Here is a 21379-nt window from a genome sequence, read left to right as displayed (position 1 = left end):
ACTCCTGTACTATCTTTCTGGCCCCTTGACTCAATTTATGTGAAATGTTTAGAATATGTTAAGTGTAGAAACAAAAGTAGGTAAGTGTTTAGAAAGTAAATTAGTGGTAGAAAATAGCTCAGAATCAAAGAGCTGAGGAGAAAAGTGAAGTGGCTGACAAAGAATTATGAGACTTGATAGCAATGATCATTATACAACTTTGCAAATATATGAAAATGACAATTTTATGGAGTCTGAATGATATCACGATTATTTTAATATCTATCACTGAACAGATTAGAGGCTCCCTGATCTGAATTTCTGAAGATCCTCCTCCAATTCTGTTCAAAGCAAGTACAAATTTGAAACAACCTAATTTGTTACAAATGAATCCCCCAAATCCTGTCTCTGGTGCTAGTTTTTCCATCTTGAAACATCTTGAGTGGGGCCAGCAAGACATATTGTTGGCACTAGTTCTCAAGATCAGTTTAAAGAAGTATTTTGTTTGTTAGTATGTAACCTTAAGGTCCCTGCAGGTCTCTGGGGCTACAGAAGCTACTGTGTCTGCTAGTAGGAGCCTGTCCAGCACTTGTGTTTCACCATCTGTGGCTGGAGGAAGATCTGTTCCATAGCAAGGCCCTCTGTCAGAGCATGGGGGTCAGCGTGTGGTCTGCGGGCTTTCCTATAAGGTCCAAGCCCGGGTAACTGACAAAGCTAGGGTCTCACCGTGACCGGCCTGGATCCCTAGAAGCCACAACAAAGTAGGGAACAATCTAGATACCCTGACCTGGGTTTCACTCGGCGACACTGAGTTAAGCGTTGCTGAGCTCTTCCCTGAGGCTGCCTGTGCAGTCCTGGCAGTTTCTGGGCGATTTAGATTGTTGGGAAACTTGATCCCTCGCCTTTCCCTTTACTTTTTCATGGGTGAATTTAATCTTTGTACCTGCCATGTCTGCTGGGTGTATAATTAGCAAGCTGACATCTGAGCAACATTGTTTATCTCTCTGCCAGGTTTATTTAGGAGTGGAAATACTTTTTTTTTTTTTAACTTTAGTTAACCTTAGGCGCTCTACTTCCTTATGAGTTTGGATATGTCAGCTTCTGATGATCAGAATAAGCCGACATGGACATCAACACCCATGTCCAGGCAGCTACCGGCTCTCCATTCCACGGGCGGTATAAAGGTCGAGACTGCCTTGGCTTTCTGGAAATCAACCTTGGAGACAGGCTGCCAAGGCCGCTCAAGACTACATGTCCTGCGAGTGGCAATCACTTTTCATTCCTGTTCCTTTTTCCCACCAGATCAGCTGAGTCATGGAAATCAGAACTTGTTCTCATTTTGCCATGTGCTAGGCTGGCGAGATTCCCAAATCCGGTGTCAACCTTTCCGAGAAAGTTGGGGGGAAATTTTCAAGCAAAGAAGCTCCCACCAAATTACCAGCTGACATCAGTTGTTCTTAAGTCGCCCATCTCCTACCTGCGTGGGGTTCTGGGCTTCCCAGCTCATTCTTGACAACCTTTGTTAAGACTTCCTAGCCCGGCAAAACACCCTCATTTCTCAGTCACTCCCTTTCCCCAGCCCAGTGCCAACTCCGTGCCTCCTAAGGATTTGCCTCGTTAAGCTCACAGGCAGCCAGGCGCTTCCTGCCCAGTTCAGAGTTCAAGGGTGGGGATTTTATTTGCCTGTAATACTAACCAGGAAAACTCCCTAGAAGAACAGAGTACTGAATCTTAATAGAACAGGCTTGCGAGGAAAACTGACTCCATTCCCGCTATTTATTGAGTGCCTTATAGGTTGCAGGCACCTAGCGAGGAACTAGGGCATAAAGAAACACAAAAGCAGACACAGTTCTGACAATGTGCTAGCCAGGGAGAGAGATGCATCAGCAAAGGTCACACGAGCCACGGGAGAAGGTCAAGGAAGGTGATCAGGAAGGTGGGCACGGGCTGTGAGGAAGAGGCTCCCGGGGCTGCTGAAGGTCCAGGCAAGGTTCCTGAGAGGGAGGAGAACGCACGGTCCAGGCAGAGGAAGCGGTTCAGGTGCGGCAGTAGAGACCTCCCACCCCGGACTCCAGAAGGTCCAGCAAGCCGGGCTGCAGGGATGTGTGGCACCGTGGGGTAACAGTAGTTTGGAAAGATGGGCCGGGCAAGGGCCTTCACAAGTGTCAGGTAGGGGCCTATTTAAGGCTTTGATGGACTGTTTGGGGGAAAACAAAAATCACAGAACGAATCAGAGAGCCTTCAAAGCGGAGACTGCTCCACATCTGCTGCCTCTCTGGCGCCATCTCCCAGGCTCCCCTGGCGTGAGGGGGCCTCGGGAGGGAGCTCCCCACACGCCCAAGAGGGAGGCCCCCCACCCACGCAGCTTCCCCTCTTATAAAGGAAGAGGAGTGTCCTGGGGCAAGCCGGGAGCTGAAGAGGGTAGAGGGGAAAGGAGAGGGAGGAGTGCCTCCTGTGACGGGAGCTCCAGCTGGCACAAAGAAGTCAATGTTGGGTCACTTTGGGGGAGGGGGGGAGCCTGAGAGGAAGCAACCACAAGCTCCCCGGGGCAGTGGAGTAAAGGCCAGCATTTGGGGTATTCAGAGCAGCGGCTTATCCACCTGTTTTATTTTATTTTATTTTATTTTATTTTATTTTGCTTTTTGGGTCATACCCAGAGATGCTCAGGGGTTACTCCTGGCTCTGCACTCAGGAATTACTCCTGGCGGTGCTTGGGGGACCATATGGGATGCCGGGGATCAAACCTGGGTCGGCCGCATGCAAGGCAAACGCCCTACCCACTGTGCTATCGCTCCGGCCCCTATTTTATTTTATTTTTTAAAAAATAACTCAATACCTCTATTGCAAACTACAATACCCAAAAGAAGAGAGAACAAAAGGGAATGCCCTGCGGCAGAGGCGGGGTGGGGTGGTGGGGATGGTGGGAGGGATACTGGGAACATTGGTGGAGGAGAATGGGCACCGGTGGAGGGGTGGGTAAACAATCACTGGATCACTGTATGGCTGAAATGCAAACATGAAAGTTCCTAAGTTTATAACTGTACCTCGCGGTGATTCACTAATAACAAATTTAAAAATAAAAAAATAAAAAATAAACTTTATTTATTTTTTGTTTTTTGGGGGGCATACCCAGCGGTGCTCAAGGGTCACTCCTGGCTCTGCTCTCAGGAATCACTCCTGGCAGTGCTCTAGGGATCATATAGGATGCCGAGACTCGAACCCAGGTCCACTGCGTGCAAGGCAAACACCCTCCCCGCTATACTATCGCTCCAGTCCCCCATCAGTGTTTTGGATGACTTTTGTCATCTAAAAGACTAAGTGCATACATACGCATATTATTAAAAATAACCAAATAGTCCTAATGGGGAATAAAGAATAATGTCCTGCCTCTTCCCTCTTGTGTTCCTCGCTTCCTGCTGGCGCACTGCAAACTAGCCATCTGGGATCGGCTAACCCCTGCCCCCCTCCCCCTTTAAATCACAACATGCTGAAAGTACTCTTTATCTTTCCATTTTAAAACACTACTTCCTACTGTGAAAGGAAATAATTTCTTGATTTTTACCTCCCATCCTACCCCACCCCATTAAACTCTATTCTTATCCTGCCAAGAGCGAACATTAAAAGCATTCCCAGCCCTTCTGTTTTTATTCTTTCCATCTGAGAAAAAAAAAAATACTCTGACTCATTCAGTACCTGAAAAATCCATCAATCAACAAGGACAGAACCGGCACATTTCACTATAAATTCATACCTTGGGAAGACAAAAGTGCCTTCATTATACATCTTGTCATGGACAGGGTTGAGCAGTAGGTATTTTTATCCTTTTAAAAGCAAAAGTTTCCAAGTTTTTAAGTTAGCAGAATTGAATCATGAGTGCTCACTGAAAGAAAAAAATTATTTGTGCTAGGAGGCAAAAATTATATGTAAATGTTTTGGAAGGGAAGTATTAAAGAGGTCACTCACTGATGATACTCAGTTATCACTTATCTGTGCGATTTATGGTACAAAACAGGTTTTCCTATGTTGCCGTGAAAAGCATAACCTTGAAAACAGTGGGCAATTCCCAATTGGAGTAAAAAAATAAACTCTTTTTTTTTTTTAATCAGAGGTTTTGACCTTCACAGAAATCAAGCCTAAGAAAATACTCAGAGAAAAACTTACATCCAATAATATTTATAACAGTATCATTTCAAATAATGGAAAACAATGTCAATGCCCTACAAAAATAGAAAAAGTTACATTTGCATTACCTTTCTAGGGTGAGACAATATAAAAGCATTAAATTCATGCTTTTAATGAATATTTAATACCATGGGAAAATAATCAATGTTAAATGAGGAAAAACAGTTGAGAACCTACAGGTAAAAATATGGATGCATGTAACAAAAACATTCTATTTTTAAATCATGTCAAATAGTTATACACACCCCAATTATCTTAAGCACTGTAACACTGTCACACTGTCTTCCCATTGTTCATCAATTTGCTCCAGCCGGGCACCAGTAACATCTCCATTGTGAGACTTGTTACTGTTTTTTGGCATATCAAATACACCACAGGTAGCTTGCCAGGCTCTGCCATGGGGGCGGGATACTCTTAGTTGCTTGTGGGGCTCTCCAAGAGGGATGGAGGAATTGATTGAACCCAGTCGGCTACATGCAAGGCAAACTCCCCACCCGCTGTGCTACTGCTTCAGTCCACATCAAGTTTTTTTTTTCCCCATTGCAGTTTACTGCATTCATATTTGAGAACCATCTAGGGTGGGAAACCTGTTAATGATGAAGGTTCTTGGCTTCTGCACCGTCCTGCTGAATTAGGTTTTGTAAGGATATTTTACCTGTGCATACCTATCCAATTATGTGCTATCTTGAGTAATTCTGAATCTTATCTAAGACTGAAGACCACTGGACCAGAAATAGTAGCTCTCTGAGTGATAAATTCTGAGTAATCATCTTTTCTTGATTCTTAAAAAATTATCTACAAGTAGGCACTGCTTTTATGACTAAACATTGAAAGTATTAGGATGGGTATTAGAAGACAGCTGATTTAGGGTCTATTGGGCAAATCTACTTGCTTATATTTTTATTTTTTTAATTTTTATTGAATCACCATGTGGAAAGTTACAAAGTTCTCAGGTTTATGTCTCAGTTATACAATATTCAAACACCCATCCCTTCACCAGTGTATTGGGCAAATCTAAATATCTTTTAAGAACTACAAAGAGCTATTTTTATCTAAAATAAGGAGGTATTTTTGTCTATGTACACTTGACACTGGGAAGTATAGGGCAAAGAAAAACACAATATATTTTAAATACAGATGTGGAAATATATATTCATAAATAAATATTATATAAATATGTTTTTGGACCACACCCAGTGATGCTCAAGGATTATTCCTGGCTCTGCACTCAGGAATTATTCCTGGTGGTGCTTAGGAAACTATATGGGATGCTGGGGACTAAATCCAGGTCCGCTGCAAGCAAGGCAAATACCCTCCTTGCTGTACTATTTTGCTCCAGCCCAAGCCCACCCCACTGAAAACACAATCAATCAATCAATCAATCACAACATCCCGTTAATCACCGATTTCTCGGGCGGGCTCAGTAACATCTCATTTTGTCCTTTCCCTGAGATCTCAGAAGTCTATCTCAACTCGGCCCTCCTAAGGATGTTACACTGGGGGCTCTCCAGGGTCAGGGGAATGAGATCCAGCTTGTTACTGGATTTAGCATATGAATACACCATGGGAAGCTTGCAAGGCTGTCCCATGTGGGCAGGAAACTCTCAGAGGATTGGCAGTTTCTCCTAGAGGGAGAAGTAGGCCAAAGATATTGTGCCGAAAACACACATACTTTTGAAAAGAATGCAGAAACAGTATTTTTCAGTGTTCCAAAGATGTTTCACGGTTAAAGAGAATTCAGTAATAAATTTTGGGGACAGTAATATCTAATCCTCCATGGGTCACACAAAAAAAGCAGATTATGGGTTCTGGGAAATCCAGAATAAGCTTCCTTCTTCTAGTTCTATTAAGAACACTATCTAGGTCAGAAAGCCCAAGAATGTGGCCGTAGACTGATAAAGTACACTTGATCCAACCTTTCAATCCACTCTGACATTCCCATCATATCTGAAGGCTTAGTCTACCTATATTAATAGAGTCTGATGCTAAGGACACAGCTTAAATGAGCTACCAAAGAATGTGCCAGAATAGGGAAATTGAGCACCTGCTACAAGATTAGAACATTTGAAGGAACTGTTTACTTTTATTTCTCCCTCTCTGCCACTGAAACTATGAGCCCAGCCTGGAATTTTGTCTTATATTCATTTATACACTTTTAACTGGCACTCAGTTGGTGCTTGAGAATGGGGCAGGAATAACTAGGGGTTTTTTTTTTGGCCATCTATACTAATAAATTGGGTTTTACATGAGTCCTAAACTAAGTTTTCCAGATTGGACTCACATCAAAACCTCACTTCATTTAGCATCTGAATTTCTGAGACTTGTGTGTGAGAGGTACGCAGATCCAAGACACGGCCTCACAGGGCCATGCAAGGCTCGAAAGCTGAGCTGTATCCCTGGCCCACTTAGCATTTCTGAGCTCTGAGTAGGCATTTCTAAGAATGTAGAGGTGATAACATGAATTTCCTACCCTCAAGAGCACCATGTAGTACAGGATCTAACACTAACCATGACCTCTTGCACAGTTTGGGCACAGAGTAGGTGATTAATAAATTCTTGTTTAAACTGAATTCAGAAACCAAGATATACTTTACGACTGGCTAAACTTTGGGACTGCGGGGAATGAGAGCATCAAGTAGCGCAAAATCAGATGACAGTGGAGACTGGTTCAGAAAGATCTTGAGAAACTAGACCCATCCTGACTGCTGCTACTCGAAAGCCTTCGAGCCACCCAGAAGTCAACAATTTTAGCAGATAAGCCTGGAACCCAAAGGACTTTAACACTATACTCATGTCAGTATTTCTAAACATGCATCCTTTTAAGCTCTCTAAGTTCTTAAGCTGTTGGCAGATACCAAATGGAAAAACAGAACTCAGAATGGGGTTCAGTGGAGTCGTACCTGGAGTCCTCTATGGCTCTCAATGTTGGCCTTTAAGCAAACATAAATCCTTCAGTGTGCTGGGGCTGGAGCGATAGCATAGCGGGTAGGGCGTTTGCCTTGCACGTGGCTGACCCAAGTTCGAATCCCAGCATCCCATATGGTCCCCTGAGCACCGCCAGGAGTAATTCCTGAGTGTAGAACCAGGAGTAACCCCTGTGCATCGCCAGGTGTGACCCAAAAAGCAAAAAAAAAAAAAAAATCCTTCAGTGTGCTGTCATATTTCACCAGACAATGATCCTAAGAGGTGTATTTTCTTGTTTTTTATCATCTTAGAGAAGAGAGGAAGAAGCTCAAAGTCAGCAAATTGCTCAGCTGGTACCACAGAGATACTGCCTTCTGGTGGAGAACGGGGTTCTGAGGGCAGGTCAACCCAGGGCCCAGGTGCCCAAATGGTAACTCCATTACTTTTAATATGATGATGGACAGAAGCATGATCCCAAAGAAGTACCACACCAAGAGCTTCCCAAACGGACCTGCCTAGGAAACCCTTTTGATTGAACTGATATTTGGGATGTTTTTCAGGAACGCATTTTGAGAAATGCTTTGTGGCAAATGAGTCAGATGTTAGATAGACAGGAGGTGGAAGATAATCCAGAAGGAAACATATTCTATGAAGAACACTTAATCAAAATTTTCCCAGAGAATTATTAATAAACATATACATTATACCTCAGTTTAGCTGACATTTGTTTCTAATAAGTTCCAGCTCATTTCTGTCAAATAATATTTGCTACGACATTCCGACTATTCACTACTATTCACTTAGTTAGTAATTCAACAATATGTCACTAATTTTGATAAGCGTATTCATATTGGGAGTGTAAGTCTTAATTTATGTTAATTTATGTGCATGTTAATAGGCCCGAAATTTACATTTTGGGGTGAAACAATTCTCCATTGCATAGGGCTGACCCAAACTTTGCAGGACATAGTATCCCTGGCCCCTGCTAAGTTCAGTAGTAAACCAGTAGTACTCCCCACCCTCCACTATAGTGACAAGGAAACAGCCCTACTATTACAAATCTTACTTCAAGAGAGCTGTGTTAATCCCAGCCAAGAATCACAGATCCAGAGCAAATGTGAAATCTCAATAAAATATCACTTGAAAGACAAATCCCTATTCAACTCTGTACTCAGTATTCTAGCAAAAAGATCCAAAATGGAACAAGCCAGCTTCAACCCTATATGCCTGATGTCCCATTATGTTTCTTTCTATTCTGGTCTGTACTAATTTAAACAGATTCAGCGCAAACCGCCAAGTCGCCCTTCTCAGCCGGGAGGACTGAGCGCTGTGGGCTTTGCCCAGCAGTACTGCCGCACGGAAGCAAAGGCCAAGACGGCACCAGGTACTGGCTTCAATCTGAGGCAGCGGCCAAAAGGACACGCACACCCGAGGCGCTTCATCAGATCTGCGTCTGACGAAGCATGCTGTGTTTTTCTTTTTAAAATAATTTATTATAAAAAAATCCTGCTCCCTCGCACTGCGGAGTCGGTTCCACAATTGCAGCACCATCACGGTTCTGAGGACTCAGATCATTTTAGACCAAAAACAACAGGTACTACAACAACAACAACAACAACACGTTGAACTGTGGGGTCAAAAACAGTCACAGATGTGACAGTTCGGTCTCACTTCTTGATGGGAATGCCAATCACCATGAAATCTTCCGCGAGAGTCACTTCCTGGAGATCCAACACGGATTCGGCTTGCTTTTTCAGTTCTGCAGTCCCATCTGTTTCTCCCTCCCGGGCCAAGGCGACGGGCTTGTACCGCTGACTGAAGTGAGTCAGAACCAGCCTTTTTGCTTGGCAGAGCTTTGCAAACGCAGCTGCCATCTGCGGGGTGCTGTGGCCATGCTCCTTGGCTTTGTCCATCTGGGAGTCGTCCAGGGTCGCCTCATGGATCAGCAGGTCTGCTTCGAAGCACAGCCTCACTCCGCCGTCACCCACAACCCCGGAACAGTCACCCAGAATGCAGATCTTCCTTCCGACGACTGGCTTCTTTAAGACATCCTGGGGGGAAATCGTAACTCCATTTTCCAGGACAACAGAAATTCCATTTTTCAGCTTCCCATAGGCAGGACCGGGCGGGACACCTAGTGACAGAGGCAGAAGACATTGCGTCAAGGCCGTGGGATTGATGGCTTTATAAAGAGAGTGCGTTTTATAGCACAGCAAATGAAAAAGGCATACAATTCTTGTCAAAATCGCTATGGATAATTTTACTACTTTTGGAAAACCGAAATATTTATACAGCTTTAAAAGTCCAGTACCAAGTATTGATATTAGCATTTCTACCACTTTCAACATTTCCTGAAAATACGGGTCAGATAACATCTAAGCTCTCACTCTCACGGAGACCTTAATACAGCCAAGGCTAACATCAGAGGGCTTTATTTAATAAGTGCAGCTTTCGGGAAAATTAGAGCCCACTTAAATTAGCAATGTGGAGACAAGGTACCCATAAATTGACTAACTTAAAAATTGTTCACGGGGACTGCTTCAGTCACAGGATCAGGGAAAATCTCAGGTAATCATAGATAGTCAATCTTCACAGACAGGAGCAGTCCCAGGTTTACCAAACTGGAATTAAACCTGGTCCAAGTCTAGAGTAATATCTGATCACCGTTCTGGAAAATACTACAGATACAGGGTGATCACTAATTCCAACAAAAATCAGACTTGAAGTTTTCAACGAAAATATTGGCATGGGGGTGTAGTGTAGCAGTATAGTTTGATCTCTGACACACACACCCCAAACCCCCATCAGTGTGTGTGTGTGTGTGTGTGTGCACAAAACAGCATTTTTTTCTTTTTCTTTTTTTTGGGTCACACCCGGTGATGCTCAGGGATTACTCCTGGCTTTGCACTCAGGAATTACTCCTGGCGGTGCTCAGGGGACCATATGGGATGCTGGGAATCGAACCCGGGTCGGCCGCGTACAAGGCAAACACCCTACCCGCTGTGCGATCGCTCCAGCCCCCTAAAACAGCATTTTCACAATTTTAGAAAACAAAGTATCGTTGGCCTGAGTCAGTATTCCTAGCTATCAGCACCTTGTTTCAGTTGCAGAAGAGACTGTGAAAATAAAGACAGAAACACGCAAACCATCATCCCGCTTCTCACAGGCACTGCCACAGCCATGCCCAGACCGACGATGGTGCTGGCGGGCCATGGGCCTGTACTCCCAGAGCTGTGCCAAGATCCCCCGGGCATGATGCCCTGCACAGTGGCGGGGGCGGCCTTGGACAGGCCCGGTGGGCGGGCAGCACGGGTGAGAAGGCGTGTTCTGAACACCGACGTAATGCACGTAGGCCAGGCGGACAGAGAAGGACTATCTTGGAAGGAGTCATAACTGCAATGTTAAAAACTGTGGCAAAAAGAATGCAGGCCGATACCAATAAACCCAGGTTTCTAACGACAGACAGATGGGTTAAGCGGGGGGAGGGGAAGCCTACGACTTCTCAAGGGATCGCCACCCTGGTCACCCACGACAGGTCAGCGGACCAAGAATGTGCACACAGGAAGCTAAAGAGAGGCCAGAAAACCAAACCCAAACTTTGCATTGAAACGGCCTCTTTGGGGCCCCCAGTACTTCTCTGATGCAAATTTGGGCAAAGGACATAAAGTGAGAAAGCATCTGGTTTCTGGCCGGCAAGACCACGACAAAGAACACCACAGCACCTCTTACAACTGCCCCGAGTGGGCCTGCTGGGAAGGCGAAACACTCACCGAGGTCCCTCAGCTTCTGTGCATTGAGTTTACCTGCGCGTTTCTTCTCCACGACTGAAAACCCAAAGGAGGGGATTCGGTGAAAGAGGCGGAATGCCTTTACCACGAACTGCTCGTCGTCCACCAGAAGGTAGGCGTTTTCCTCCTCATCTAAGAGGATCGTTCTCCCTTGCCCCTCTGTGGGGGGACTGTCTGCCCCCGACTCCGGAGCCCAGTGCTTCAGTTCTTCCGCGGGGCACTGGTCAGCTGTGGGCACCAGCTCATGGACCACGTACGGGAAGACCAGCTCCGTGTGCGAGAGCGCCATGGTCTTCCGGATGAAGTCGCGGAGCCCTGCGGGGCCGTAGATCTCGATGGGCTGCTTGGCGCCGGCAGAGCCGCTCTGCAGGCTGATGGTGCACAGGAGGCCCGGCAGGCCGAAGAAGTGGTCGCCGTGAAGGTGTGTGATGAAGATCTTGGTGATTCTCCCTTCGGGTTAAGGCAGAGAAATAAAAACCCGCAAGTGACACTTGAAATATACAGAGCAACTTGCATAAAGTAAAAAAAAAATAATAATAAAAATAATGAGCAGTAAAGGGGCTGGAACAAGAGTACGGCAGGGAGGGCGCTGTTCCGTACCCGGCCAACCCGGGTTTGGTCCCTGGCATCCCATATGGTCCCCGAGCCCCACCAGTGGTGTTTCCTGAGTGCAGAGCAGGAGGAAGCCCTGAGCACAGCCAGGCGTGGGCCAACACCCTGGCCCCGCTACCCAAAAAAAAGCCGTAAGGTAAAATTTGGAAGTTTTACTTATCACCAAAAACTTCTTTACATCTCCCCCAATTCCAGAAGAGACACTTTTTTTTTAATGCCACATGCTTCCCCTCCCTCCTATAAAACATGTTCCAAGCATACAGTATTGCACTCCTAAGAGATTTCCTCACTCCTAAAGTGTCAAAAGCATCTAGCCGTTACACTGCCCCCTACTGCTCCCACTGAGAACAGCACATACAGGCTTCCACAAAAGTAACGCTGCCCTGGCCCCTCTGGGCTGACGCGTCTGAATCAGAAACTGCCTGAATGTTAAGGACTCTCTATAGGGAAGAGATTAACTAACCAAACAGAACTGACCTCTCTCCACAGGGTTAAACGAAGAGAAGAGCGGGGTGAGGGAAGAAGCAAGGCAGGTGCCGCTGGCCCTCTGCTCTGGGGGCCCTGCCCTTGGCCCTTCTTGCCGCTGGCACGACTCAGCAAGCCTTTCATGCATTGCTGGGTGAGGCTGTTCCTGGACTCAGCTAAGGGTAAACTGAAGCTACAGCCGGTATGTGAAAAGATGTCACACGGCATTGTCCCCAGGTGCACCACAGAGCATTTAACAACCATAGTTAACATGTCTTAGTCTAACAGCGGCTGCCCGCCGAGCTCATGACTAACCTATTTCAAACGCTTGACAGAAGAGCAGGAAGAGCCTACTAGTGTCAGAAAGGAACAGTCCTGCCTTAGTAGGATGTGACTGATCCCAAATATCAAAGCAAAAGTGTCCCTCGGGTGAGTCCCGTCGGAATTCCTACACTGAGTAGGTCTTGTGACAGACCACAGCAGATTGGACAAAGGCTATTTTTCAACTGTGATAGCTCCCCGGAGGCTCTCTGGAAATGCCTTCAATATGTACTTCATTTTTATTTTCCCTCTTCTCGGTCTTTATTTTTGCTGTTTCTTCCCTCCTCCTGCCCCTCCCACTTCCCTCTCTCTCTGCTGTCCAGAGCGCACAGGCCCTCCCCGAGACCTCGTCAGATAGAGAACAACAAGGTTATGGAGGTACTGATCTCGCATCACCTCAAAACTGTCCCGCCAGACTCTCGGGGCCCTCTTCCTATCTACTGCAAAACAAAGTCAAGACCAAATACCAAGACAATCTGTGAACTCAAAGCAAGGGAGATAAAGTAAGTAAGTAAAAAAATGCTTCCCACAGTTATCACAGTTTCAGGAAAAACAAGCCTTTCGTTTTTAAGAAATTTGATGTAGTGGGAGAAGAAATGGTAACCACAAAGATCAAAGGGAGGAGGAGGCAGCAAACGGAGAAAAGATGCACGCGGGCCTGGCCACCTGAGAACAAGAAGCCTCGCCAGGAACCTGTCGTGCAGGGAGGAGGGAAAACCAAGCACCTTTGAAACCAAAGATTCTCACCCCAGAGCCACAGGGCCCTTGTGGGATCCCAGGACATTATTTCAAGGGAGCCATAGGTGAAAATCATATAAATGATTTTTATGTGGTTTTATGAGCCTGGGGGGGGGGGAAGGGGAAGGTAGGGTGAGGGGCCACATGAAGAAAACAAAGTTGGAAAAAGGCTGAGAAACACGGCTCTACGCGAGGCTGCAGCTGCACTTACGGTCAGAGGAAAGGTTTGCAATATATTGTGCATAAATAATGTTGGGATAAAACGAGCATTTACACCACGCATAGTGGCTCCATTTACACTGTCCACATGTGCGTGCATGTGCACAGACAAACATACCTACACAACTATTCTATATCCAAAGATGGGAAAGTTAAATATGAAGGATATTTAGACTTTCTTACACTCTTTTCTCCTGTTACAATGTTTCCAAGAAGCATGTATGATTTTTTATATTTTGGTTGTTTTAGCTTCTGAGTCCTACCCAGTGATGCTCAGGGATCACTCCTGGCTCTGCACTCAAGACTCACTCCTGGCAGTGCTTGGGGGACCCCAGGGGGTGCCGGGGATTGAGCCTGGGTTGGGCCCGGGCCAGGCAAGCGGCTTACCCACTACACTATCTCTCCAGCCCCTAAGCATGTGTGATTTTTATTTTTTATTTATTTATTTATTTTTGAAATTACAGTTTTTATTCGAGGTTTTGAAGAAGGAGGGATAGAAAGTGGAAGAGAAGTGGAGAGAAACATGCTCAAGAGAGAACCCGGGCTTCTCCAAGGGCAGAGAGAGCCCCTACACACATCCCAGCATTAGACACGAAAGCATGAAAGTACACATCTCAAGAGGGGAGATTCGGGCAACACATGTGCTTGGCCACATGGGCACAAGTAGCACACGGGCTCGGGCAGCATATGCCATGTGTGATTTTTAAAATCGTTTGTTTCCTTTCTGGTTTTCCGGCCACACTGAGGGGTGCCTAGTGGCTCAGTTCTCCAGTAATACCGGGGATCAGGCCTGGTACTCCCACATCACAGCATGTGCTTTAAGCTATCTCCCTGGCTCAATTTTCATCATCACTGAACAAACATCCTCGTATTTGAAAATGTTTTAGGGGGAAAGGCTAAGCGTAGCTGCGCAAAGCCCTGAACCGCATGCCGCCCATGCCTGTCCCCACCCCGCCCCACTGCCAAATCACTGCATGGAAAGCCATCGTGGCCCCAAACCCTGAAGGGCCTAAGCACTTCGGGGAGTGGCCTCTATTTTTTTTTTTTTTTTTGCTTTTTGGGTCACACCCAGCGATGCTCAGGGGTTACCCCTGGCTTTGCACTCAGGAATTACTCCTGGCAGTGCTTGGGGGACCATATGGGATGCCAGGGATCGAACCCGGGTCGGCCACGTGCAAGGCAAACGCCCTACCCGCTGTGCTATCGCTCCGGCCCCCATTTTTTTTTTTTTTAAGGCAGGCTTAAGCTCACTCTTTAAAGTCATGGACAAACTGCTACGGCAAACTTACACCAGGAGATCAGATGCTGACCTTGAGAGCCCATGGGAACTTCAAAGAAGATAACAGAGACTTCAAAGTCTGATAAGAGAAAGCATTTCCCTGGGAAAGTCACAGAACACTGTGACCCAGAAGGGAATCGGTACAGGTGAACCCCAGCCGGCCCCCGAGCGAGCAGCCGCTGAGCACGCTGCTGCTTCCCATCGGAGCCTCACGGCCCTCTGGAGGGTCCGTCTCACCCTCCTTTACGAGGCCAGGGCTTCCTCTGCTTGTTACACACTCAACAAGTGGTTTCCTTAGGTTTTCTCTTATTTCCGTATTTATTCCCAGGTGTAGCTTTATCATCTACTTAAATACACCTCGCTTTATCTGCAACAGGCCTGAGGCATGTGCCCTGCTTGTGTTGAGGCCCTGGTTCCGTCACCGGCACCAGATGTCCCCACTCGCCTCCTGCCGGCTTCGGGCCCTGGGCAGTCAGGCCTGTGGATGGGTGAGCCCGCGCCAGGGCCGAGGGGTCTGGGCCCTACAGAAAGTAGGACACAAAGCAGTTATAAAAGGAGAACCTCTGGGGGCTGGAAAGATAGCACAGCGGGTAGGGCGTTTGCCTTGCACGCGGCTGACCCGGGTTCGATTCCCAGCATCCCATATGGTCCCCTGAGCACCGCCAGGAGTAATTCCTGAGTGCAGAGCCAGGAGTGGCCCCTGTGCATTGCCAGGTGTGACCCAAAAAAGCCAAAAAAAAAAAGGAGAACCTCTGGTAGAGAAACGGGCGTGGCAGGAAGACTCTGGGTGAGAGCCAGGCTCAGCTCCTCCCGGGCTCCGCTCCCCTCACCCCTTGTGGGGACCTGTGACTTGCTTCGGGCCGGGGCGCTGATGCGCAGGGGTGAGGGAGCCTGTGTCGCCGTAAGGCTCCCTCCTGCCAGCAGCCTGGTGCTGCCGCCACCCGCAGCAGAAGAAACTGTCGGCCTCTCAGAGGATCCGCCACATCCAGCGCGAGCTCCGGAGTCAACTCTTCCCCAAGCTGGTCCTCGGCGGAGACATCGGGAACAGGGACTGCAGCCGACTGACAAGGGCCAAGCAGAGAAGCCCCAGCCAGGCCCGGGCTCCCCGACCCCGAGGAACCAAGAGACACCCGGGTTAGAAAGGGTCACTCTGATGCCGTTCTTGTTCCCTACACACTTGCATTAGAGTATTTTGTCCCCAAGCACAAGCACACACGACAAAAGGATCCAGTGTTAAGAATCGGCATGAGCTCCAAAGACGGAACTATCCTCACACCTTGTCTCTGGGACAGAATCCAGGGCACATTTTTTTTTTTTTTTTTTGCTTTTTGGGTCACAACTGGCAATGCACAGGGCTTACTCCTGGCTCTGCACTCAGGAATCACCCCTAGCGGTGCTCAGAGGACCATATGGGATGCTGGGAATCGAACCCGGGTCAGCCGCGTGCAAGGCAAACACCCTACCCGCTGTACTATTGCTCCAGCCCCCCAGGGCACTTTTTTTTTTCTTTTTGGGTCACACCCAGCGATGCTCAGGGGTTACTCCTGGCTTTGCACTCAGGAATTACTCCTGGCAGTGCTTGGGGAACCATATGGGATGCCTGGGATTGAACCCGGGTCGGCCGCATGCAAGGCAAACGCCCTACCCGCTGTACTATTGCTCCAGCCCCCCAGGGCACATTTCTAATAAAAGGGGCTGCCGCTGGAGCCCCGGCTCCCTGAAGCGCTCAGCAGCGGAACTGTCTCCCCAGGCTGCAGCCTCTGCAGTTCTCGGGGAAGGAAACCCCAGCGGGCCCTGGCGAAGTACAGCCAAAGACCTGCCCTGCTCCTGCAGGTCAAGGCAGAGCCAAGTTAAAGCTGAACCGTGTAACCTCCAAACCACGAGTCCCCGGGGGGACACACGCTCCACCGTCCAAGGGCTCTTTGCCGACATCACCATCTCTGACTGGAATGTAACACGGGAGTCTTCACTGCTTCACACCCTGGCGTTCATGTCTCGCCACCTGCTGCTGATTCACTAAGTCTCTCTTGTCCTGACCCCTGTTCCTGGTCCCTGCTTCCACACCCTCACCACCCCCGCACGCTAAGGTCTGTGTTAGAACACGTCTGTGTTAGAACAGCTCTCTCTGATGCCGTTCCTGTTCCCTAGATATTTGCCATTAGAATATTCCGTTCGGAAATAAAAACAGACAAAAAAGTCATGCCCCTGCTTTAAAGTTCTTATGGTTTCTTTTTGCTAGTAGGATTTCTTAAAAAAAAAAAAAGTCCAAGTACCCACAGAGACTTTTCTATCTGCCACTTTTACATTTCAGCATTCTTATCTCCCAGCTGAGAGTTTACTGTTTCTCAAACATGTTGTCGTTCTCCTGGAAATATCATTACTCTGATGTCTGTACCTTATACATCTACTCCATTCTCTCCCAAAGAACGTCAAGTCACCCCTTGGGCCCTAACACAACTGTTCCCACACCTGGGATGCTCTCTCTGGACACACAACTCCAGTCAGCCTCCCTCCCCTGCATGCTCCAGAAGCACTTCAAAAACACCTCCATTATTCCACTTAATATACTACAACTGCTAACAAATCACTTTCTTCTACTAGACAAGAGATCTTTGAACACAAAATTATCTTTCCTTTCATCATCGAATGCCATGCCCTGTGCTGAGTCAAAGGAATAATAACCTCACAGACATTTTTCAAGAAGTAAGGAGTGAAAGGTACTGGGTGAGGTGCTGACAGTCTTAGTCATGAATTAACTGAGCAAGTATTTACCAGGTATATACCAGGTACATAAGTGATCAGTGCTTACTCTTTAAGTAAGGCGCACACAGAAAGAACTCTTTTAAAGCACATCATTTTAGAAAATGATGATAAAATCAGTAACAGGACAGAGCAGAAGGCCTGGATGGAGAAGGGTACCCCAGAGGCTCAGGGAAAGCCTCTGAGGAAACAGCATCTGAGCTAAGATTTAACCAATGAGGAGACTGATTATCACATATAATTCTCACAGTATTCCTGCTAAGTGGCATTTCTTTCTTTGTCTTTTTTTTTCTCCCCCCCTCCCCCTTTTTTGGCCTCAACCAGCTGTGCTCAGGGTTTACTCCTGGCTCCACCCTCAGGGATCAGGTGGGGGACCATATGGGATGCTGGGGATGGAACCTGGGTCGGTCGTATGTAAGACAAGTGCCCTCCTGCTGTACTAGCTCTCTGGCCCCAAACATGGCATTTCTATCCGCATCTTTGAGGTGAGAAGGCAAAACTTCCATTTAAAGATCTGTGAAGGTGCCAAGCCTGTGACACAGGTGGGACTGGGAGACAGGTCTGGCTGAACCTAGGTCAGATTCCCAGTTTCCGGGCCTCTTCTTGGGTCAGCTCTCTGCCTAGAACACCCTTCTCCCCAGCCCAAGAGGTCAGAGGTCAGCATCTTTGGGAGGCTAACTCTGTGTACCTCAAACAGGAAAGAGCTGGGTTCCTCTGAACATCACCTGCTCATGGAACCCAGATGTGCCTCTTAGTAGAATTGAGGGTGCAGACTGCTCCCTTGCCTGGCAGTCTTCCTCTAACATGCCTGGCGTCTTCCCTCCATACACCGCCCAAGCCCATACAAATCCTTGCTCTGAACAGAGCATGAATGAAGTCAAGTGGGTGTGACCAGACACCCAATAACTCCAAGATAACTGCCCACCTTGCCGTGGTGCTAGCACGGAAGTGGGATCAACTCTCAGGGCTGGTTTTACTCAAAGGCCTAAGGAGAACAAAGGAAAAAAAGGCAGAAGGAACCGTCTGAATCAGATCGCTGAAGGCACGCTCACCTGCTTTCAGCTGGCTTTTCATAAGCTGTGTCTGAGTGCCCTCTCCGCAGTCAAAAAGCCAGCACTCGCCCTCACACCGGAGGACCAGCGCTGAGGCACCCCGGGTGGGGGATGGGTACGCTGCACCAGTGCCCAGAAAGGTCACGTCCATCGCCATTGTCCACCCTGCAATGAAAGATCACCAGCGATTACACATGACTGCCCGTATCACCGAGCACAGGTTCTTATGAGATGTACTGGTATATTCTTGGTCATTCTGAATAGTCTAGATTCCTACCCGCTACTAGCTTTCCCCAGAAATCTAAAGTAAGATATTAATAACTCCTGATCTGAGGTACAGGTCAAATCACTGCAGCACATCTCTGCATGCAGGAGGCCTGGGTTCAATCCCTGACCCCGCACAGATCCCCAAACACTGCCAGGAGTCACTCCAAGCACTGAGATGGGAGTACCCCTAAACTGCCAACTGAGCTTCAAAACCAAAAATGAAACAGTGATAGTACATCGAGTCTAGCACTTGCCTTGCACAGGACCAAGGTTTGATCCTTGGCATCCCAGGTGTTCCCCGGGGCCCCGCCAGGAGTGATTCCTGAACGCAGAGCCAGGAGTAAGCCCTGATCATTTTCTTGGGCAGATGTTTCCCCCTAACCACTGCCCCCCCCCAAAAAAAAATCACTGTCTTATAAACAGAAACAAGTATCTAATGGCTAAAACTACACTTTGAAAATGCAGTGTGTGGGGAGGGGAGGAACAGAAGGTCACAGCTGAGGCTGGAGGAATAGCACAGCAGGTAGGGCGTTTGCCTTGCAGGAGATGGACCCAGGTTCCATCCTCGGCATCCCGGCATCCTGTACGGTCCCGGGAGCACTGGCAGGAGTAAGGCCCTGAGTCGTGCGCTCGGTATACGATCCTACGTTACCTTTGAAACTTGGCATAATTATAAATTCTGAGACACGTCCCCTGTCATCAAAACCCTCTCATGAGCTGGCCCACTAGGTGACCAGCCACTGCTCTGCTCTACCCGGGCGCGCGCTGCGGGACGGGCCCCCTTGGAGGCATTGGGGAGCTGGAAGTGACTCGCGCTGTGGTTCGCTTTCTGGGACGGGACCCGGGACAAAGCACGCGGTGCACAACACAGGCCGCGGGCGCAGCACCGTCACTGGGCACGGGGGGAGCTGGGGTGCAGACCACCAGTCAAGGGGAGGGAGCCCGGGGTCTCCGCAGGTGCAAGATTCCTGCAAGCTCTTTGCAGCTGCGCCCGGACGCCGATCGCCAAAAGCGGGGGTTGGGGTGGGGGGCGTGCCCGTCCACCTTCCTACCCCCGCGGGGGAAGCCCACTGTCCCAGGCGACGCCGGGGGATGCCCGGGGAGGGGCGCCCCGGGCTGGCCCTGCCCCTCTCCATTCCAGCACGGTCCAGCGCTCCGGCCGGCCGTGAGCCCAGGCTCGCGTCCAAGTCGGTGTCCGTCCCCCTCGGGCCGGCCGGCCTCACCGTCCCCTCGCCCCCCCGCAGCCGGGGGGGGGGGTGGCTTCCCGCGCGTGCGCCCCACGGGGCACACCCCGGCCCGCCCCCCGCCGGCGGGCCCGGCCCCACTCACCCACTCCCGAGGCCCGCGGCACGCGCCGGGGCAGGAGCAGGCTGCAGCCAGGCCCCGCCGCCCGCACCGCGGCGACCCGGGCGGGCGGAAGTGCGCCGTCGGCTGGGGCCGCGCGCGGCCGCTCTAGGACGAGCCGGAGGTCCCCACTCAGTGGTAGTGCCCGCCGGCCCGCTGCAAGGCTCTGGGAGGACGGGCTTCACCCGGAGACCCTTTTCCATCTTTCCGTCTGCTTTTCGCGATGGAGAGTCGTTGCTTAAAAAAATAAAAATAATAGGCATAATCAGAAGGCTTGGAGCATGGGATGGAAGGCCCAGGCAGGCTGCAGAACCAGGCATGGAATGAAGCAACCCTTTTGCATTCCAGCTTAAAAAAAAAAGTGTGTCAGGCTCCTTAGCCACGTGCCCTGATTGTTTCTTTAACATACTGGAGGTGGTCAAAGCACCAGCTGCTTCATTACATTTTGCAGCCTCCCTGCCACCACCAACTGCCCGGAGACCCTCATGAGACCCAGAATCCTGGAGGATTCTGGGCCAGTCCAGCTGGTGGTTCCAGAGAGAGGCCCAGGAAGCATCTTGAGATAGATGCTCGGAGAACCAGATGGATCCAACCAGAGTCCTGTGCCTTAAGCCCTGTAGCATCTGTCCAGCCACTGTGGTCCCAGGAGGGTAAGATCAAGAACCCTTTCAACTCCACTCTATCCCAACCATTCAATGTTCTGCCTTTTGCCCTTTTCAAAGCCTTTATTTATTCAGGCATCCGTTGAATCAGTGGCTATTGTTGTTGTTTTGGGTTCATACCCACAGTCCTCAGGACTCACCATGTTGCTGGGGATCTTCCCTGAAGGTTGGGGGGGGTGGTGGGGGGGGTGGATCATGTGTGTGGTGCTGGAGCCAAAACAAGGGCCACCTGCGTGCAAAGCATGTACTCCTGTCCTTTAGGCCATCTCCCTGACTCAGTGGCTAGTATTGTTCTTTTTTTTTTTTTAAATGAATCACGGTGAGAACATTTACAAAGCTTTGAGGATTAAGTCTCAGTCATACAATGATCAAACACCCATCCCTTCACCAGTGCACATGTTCCACCACCAAGAACCCCAGTAGGCCACCCTCCCACTCCCCACCCTGCCTGTGTGGCAGGTGATTTTCACTTTACTCTCTCTTTACTTTGATTACATTCTATTTTTGACAGAAAATCCACTATTATTATTTGGGATTTCCCTCTCCCCCCAACAATCAGACTTGCTGAAAAGGCATCATTAAATCATTTGTTTTCTATTGCTGATAGTGAAGAGCATATGATGTTGCATGGCCGAGACAGTAGCTGCGCAGTTTTGGAATTCTGGTATTTTAGTAATTAAGTCCAGAGGTATTTCTGCCAGCAGCTGCTGCGTTCCAAGATTGGTTTGTGTGCCTCTGGGATCATGGTTGTTCCAGGAGCTCAAGAAGTGTTTGTGGGCAGCCGCTCGGGGTCTCATTTGGGCGAGG

At 48.7% G+C, this 21379-nt stretch overlaps 1 protein-coding gene across 3 annotated transcripts; it reads right to left on the bottom strand.

The window, feature by feature from the left end:
• Positions 1 to 206: 206 nt before the first annotated feature.
• On the bottom strand, positions 207 to 20044 carry ELAC1 (elaC ribonuclease Z 1). Of its 3 annotated transcripts, XM_055126074.1 has the most exons (5): positions 19896 to 20044; positions 18300 to 18464; positions 10836 to 11303; positions 3731 to 9199; positions 207 to 2176 (listed from the first exon to the last, which is right to left on the bottom strand). In XM_055126074.1, exons 2-4 carry the CDS (start codon positions 18454 to 18456, stop codon positions 8733 to 8735), a joined length of 1092 nt encoding a protein of 363 aa, XP_054982049.1. In that variant the 5' UTR covers positions 18457 to 18464; positions 19896 to 20044; the 3' UTR covers positions 207 to 2176; positions 3731 to 8732. The 3 variants fall into 3 exon arrangements, with proteins under 3 accessions (XP_054982049.1, XP_054982050.1, XP_004616194.2); XM_055126075.1 differs by lacking the exon at positions 207 to 2176 and having other exon boundaries at positions 4063 to 9199; positions 10869 to 11303; XM_004616137.2 differs by lacking the exons at positions 207 to 2176; positions 19896 to 20044 and adding an exon at positions 18821 to 18960 and having other exon boundaries at positions 4063 to 9199.
• Between the last annotated feature and the right edge of the window lie 1335 nt (positions 20045 to 21379).

This window comes from Sorex araneus, chromosome 2, assembly GCF_027595985.1.
Source record: "Sorex araneus isolate mSorAra2 chromosome 2, mSorAra2.pri, whole genome shotgun sequence".
NCBI lineage: Eukaryota > Metazoa > Chordata > Mammalia > Eulipotyphla > Soricidae > Sorex > Sorex araneus.
The sequence above is the reverse complement of the archived record's forward strand: the minus strand, read 5'-3'. Positions and strand labels throughout refer to the sequence as shown.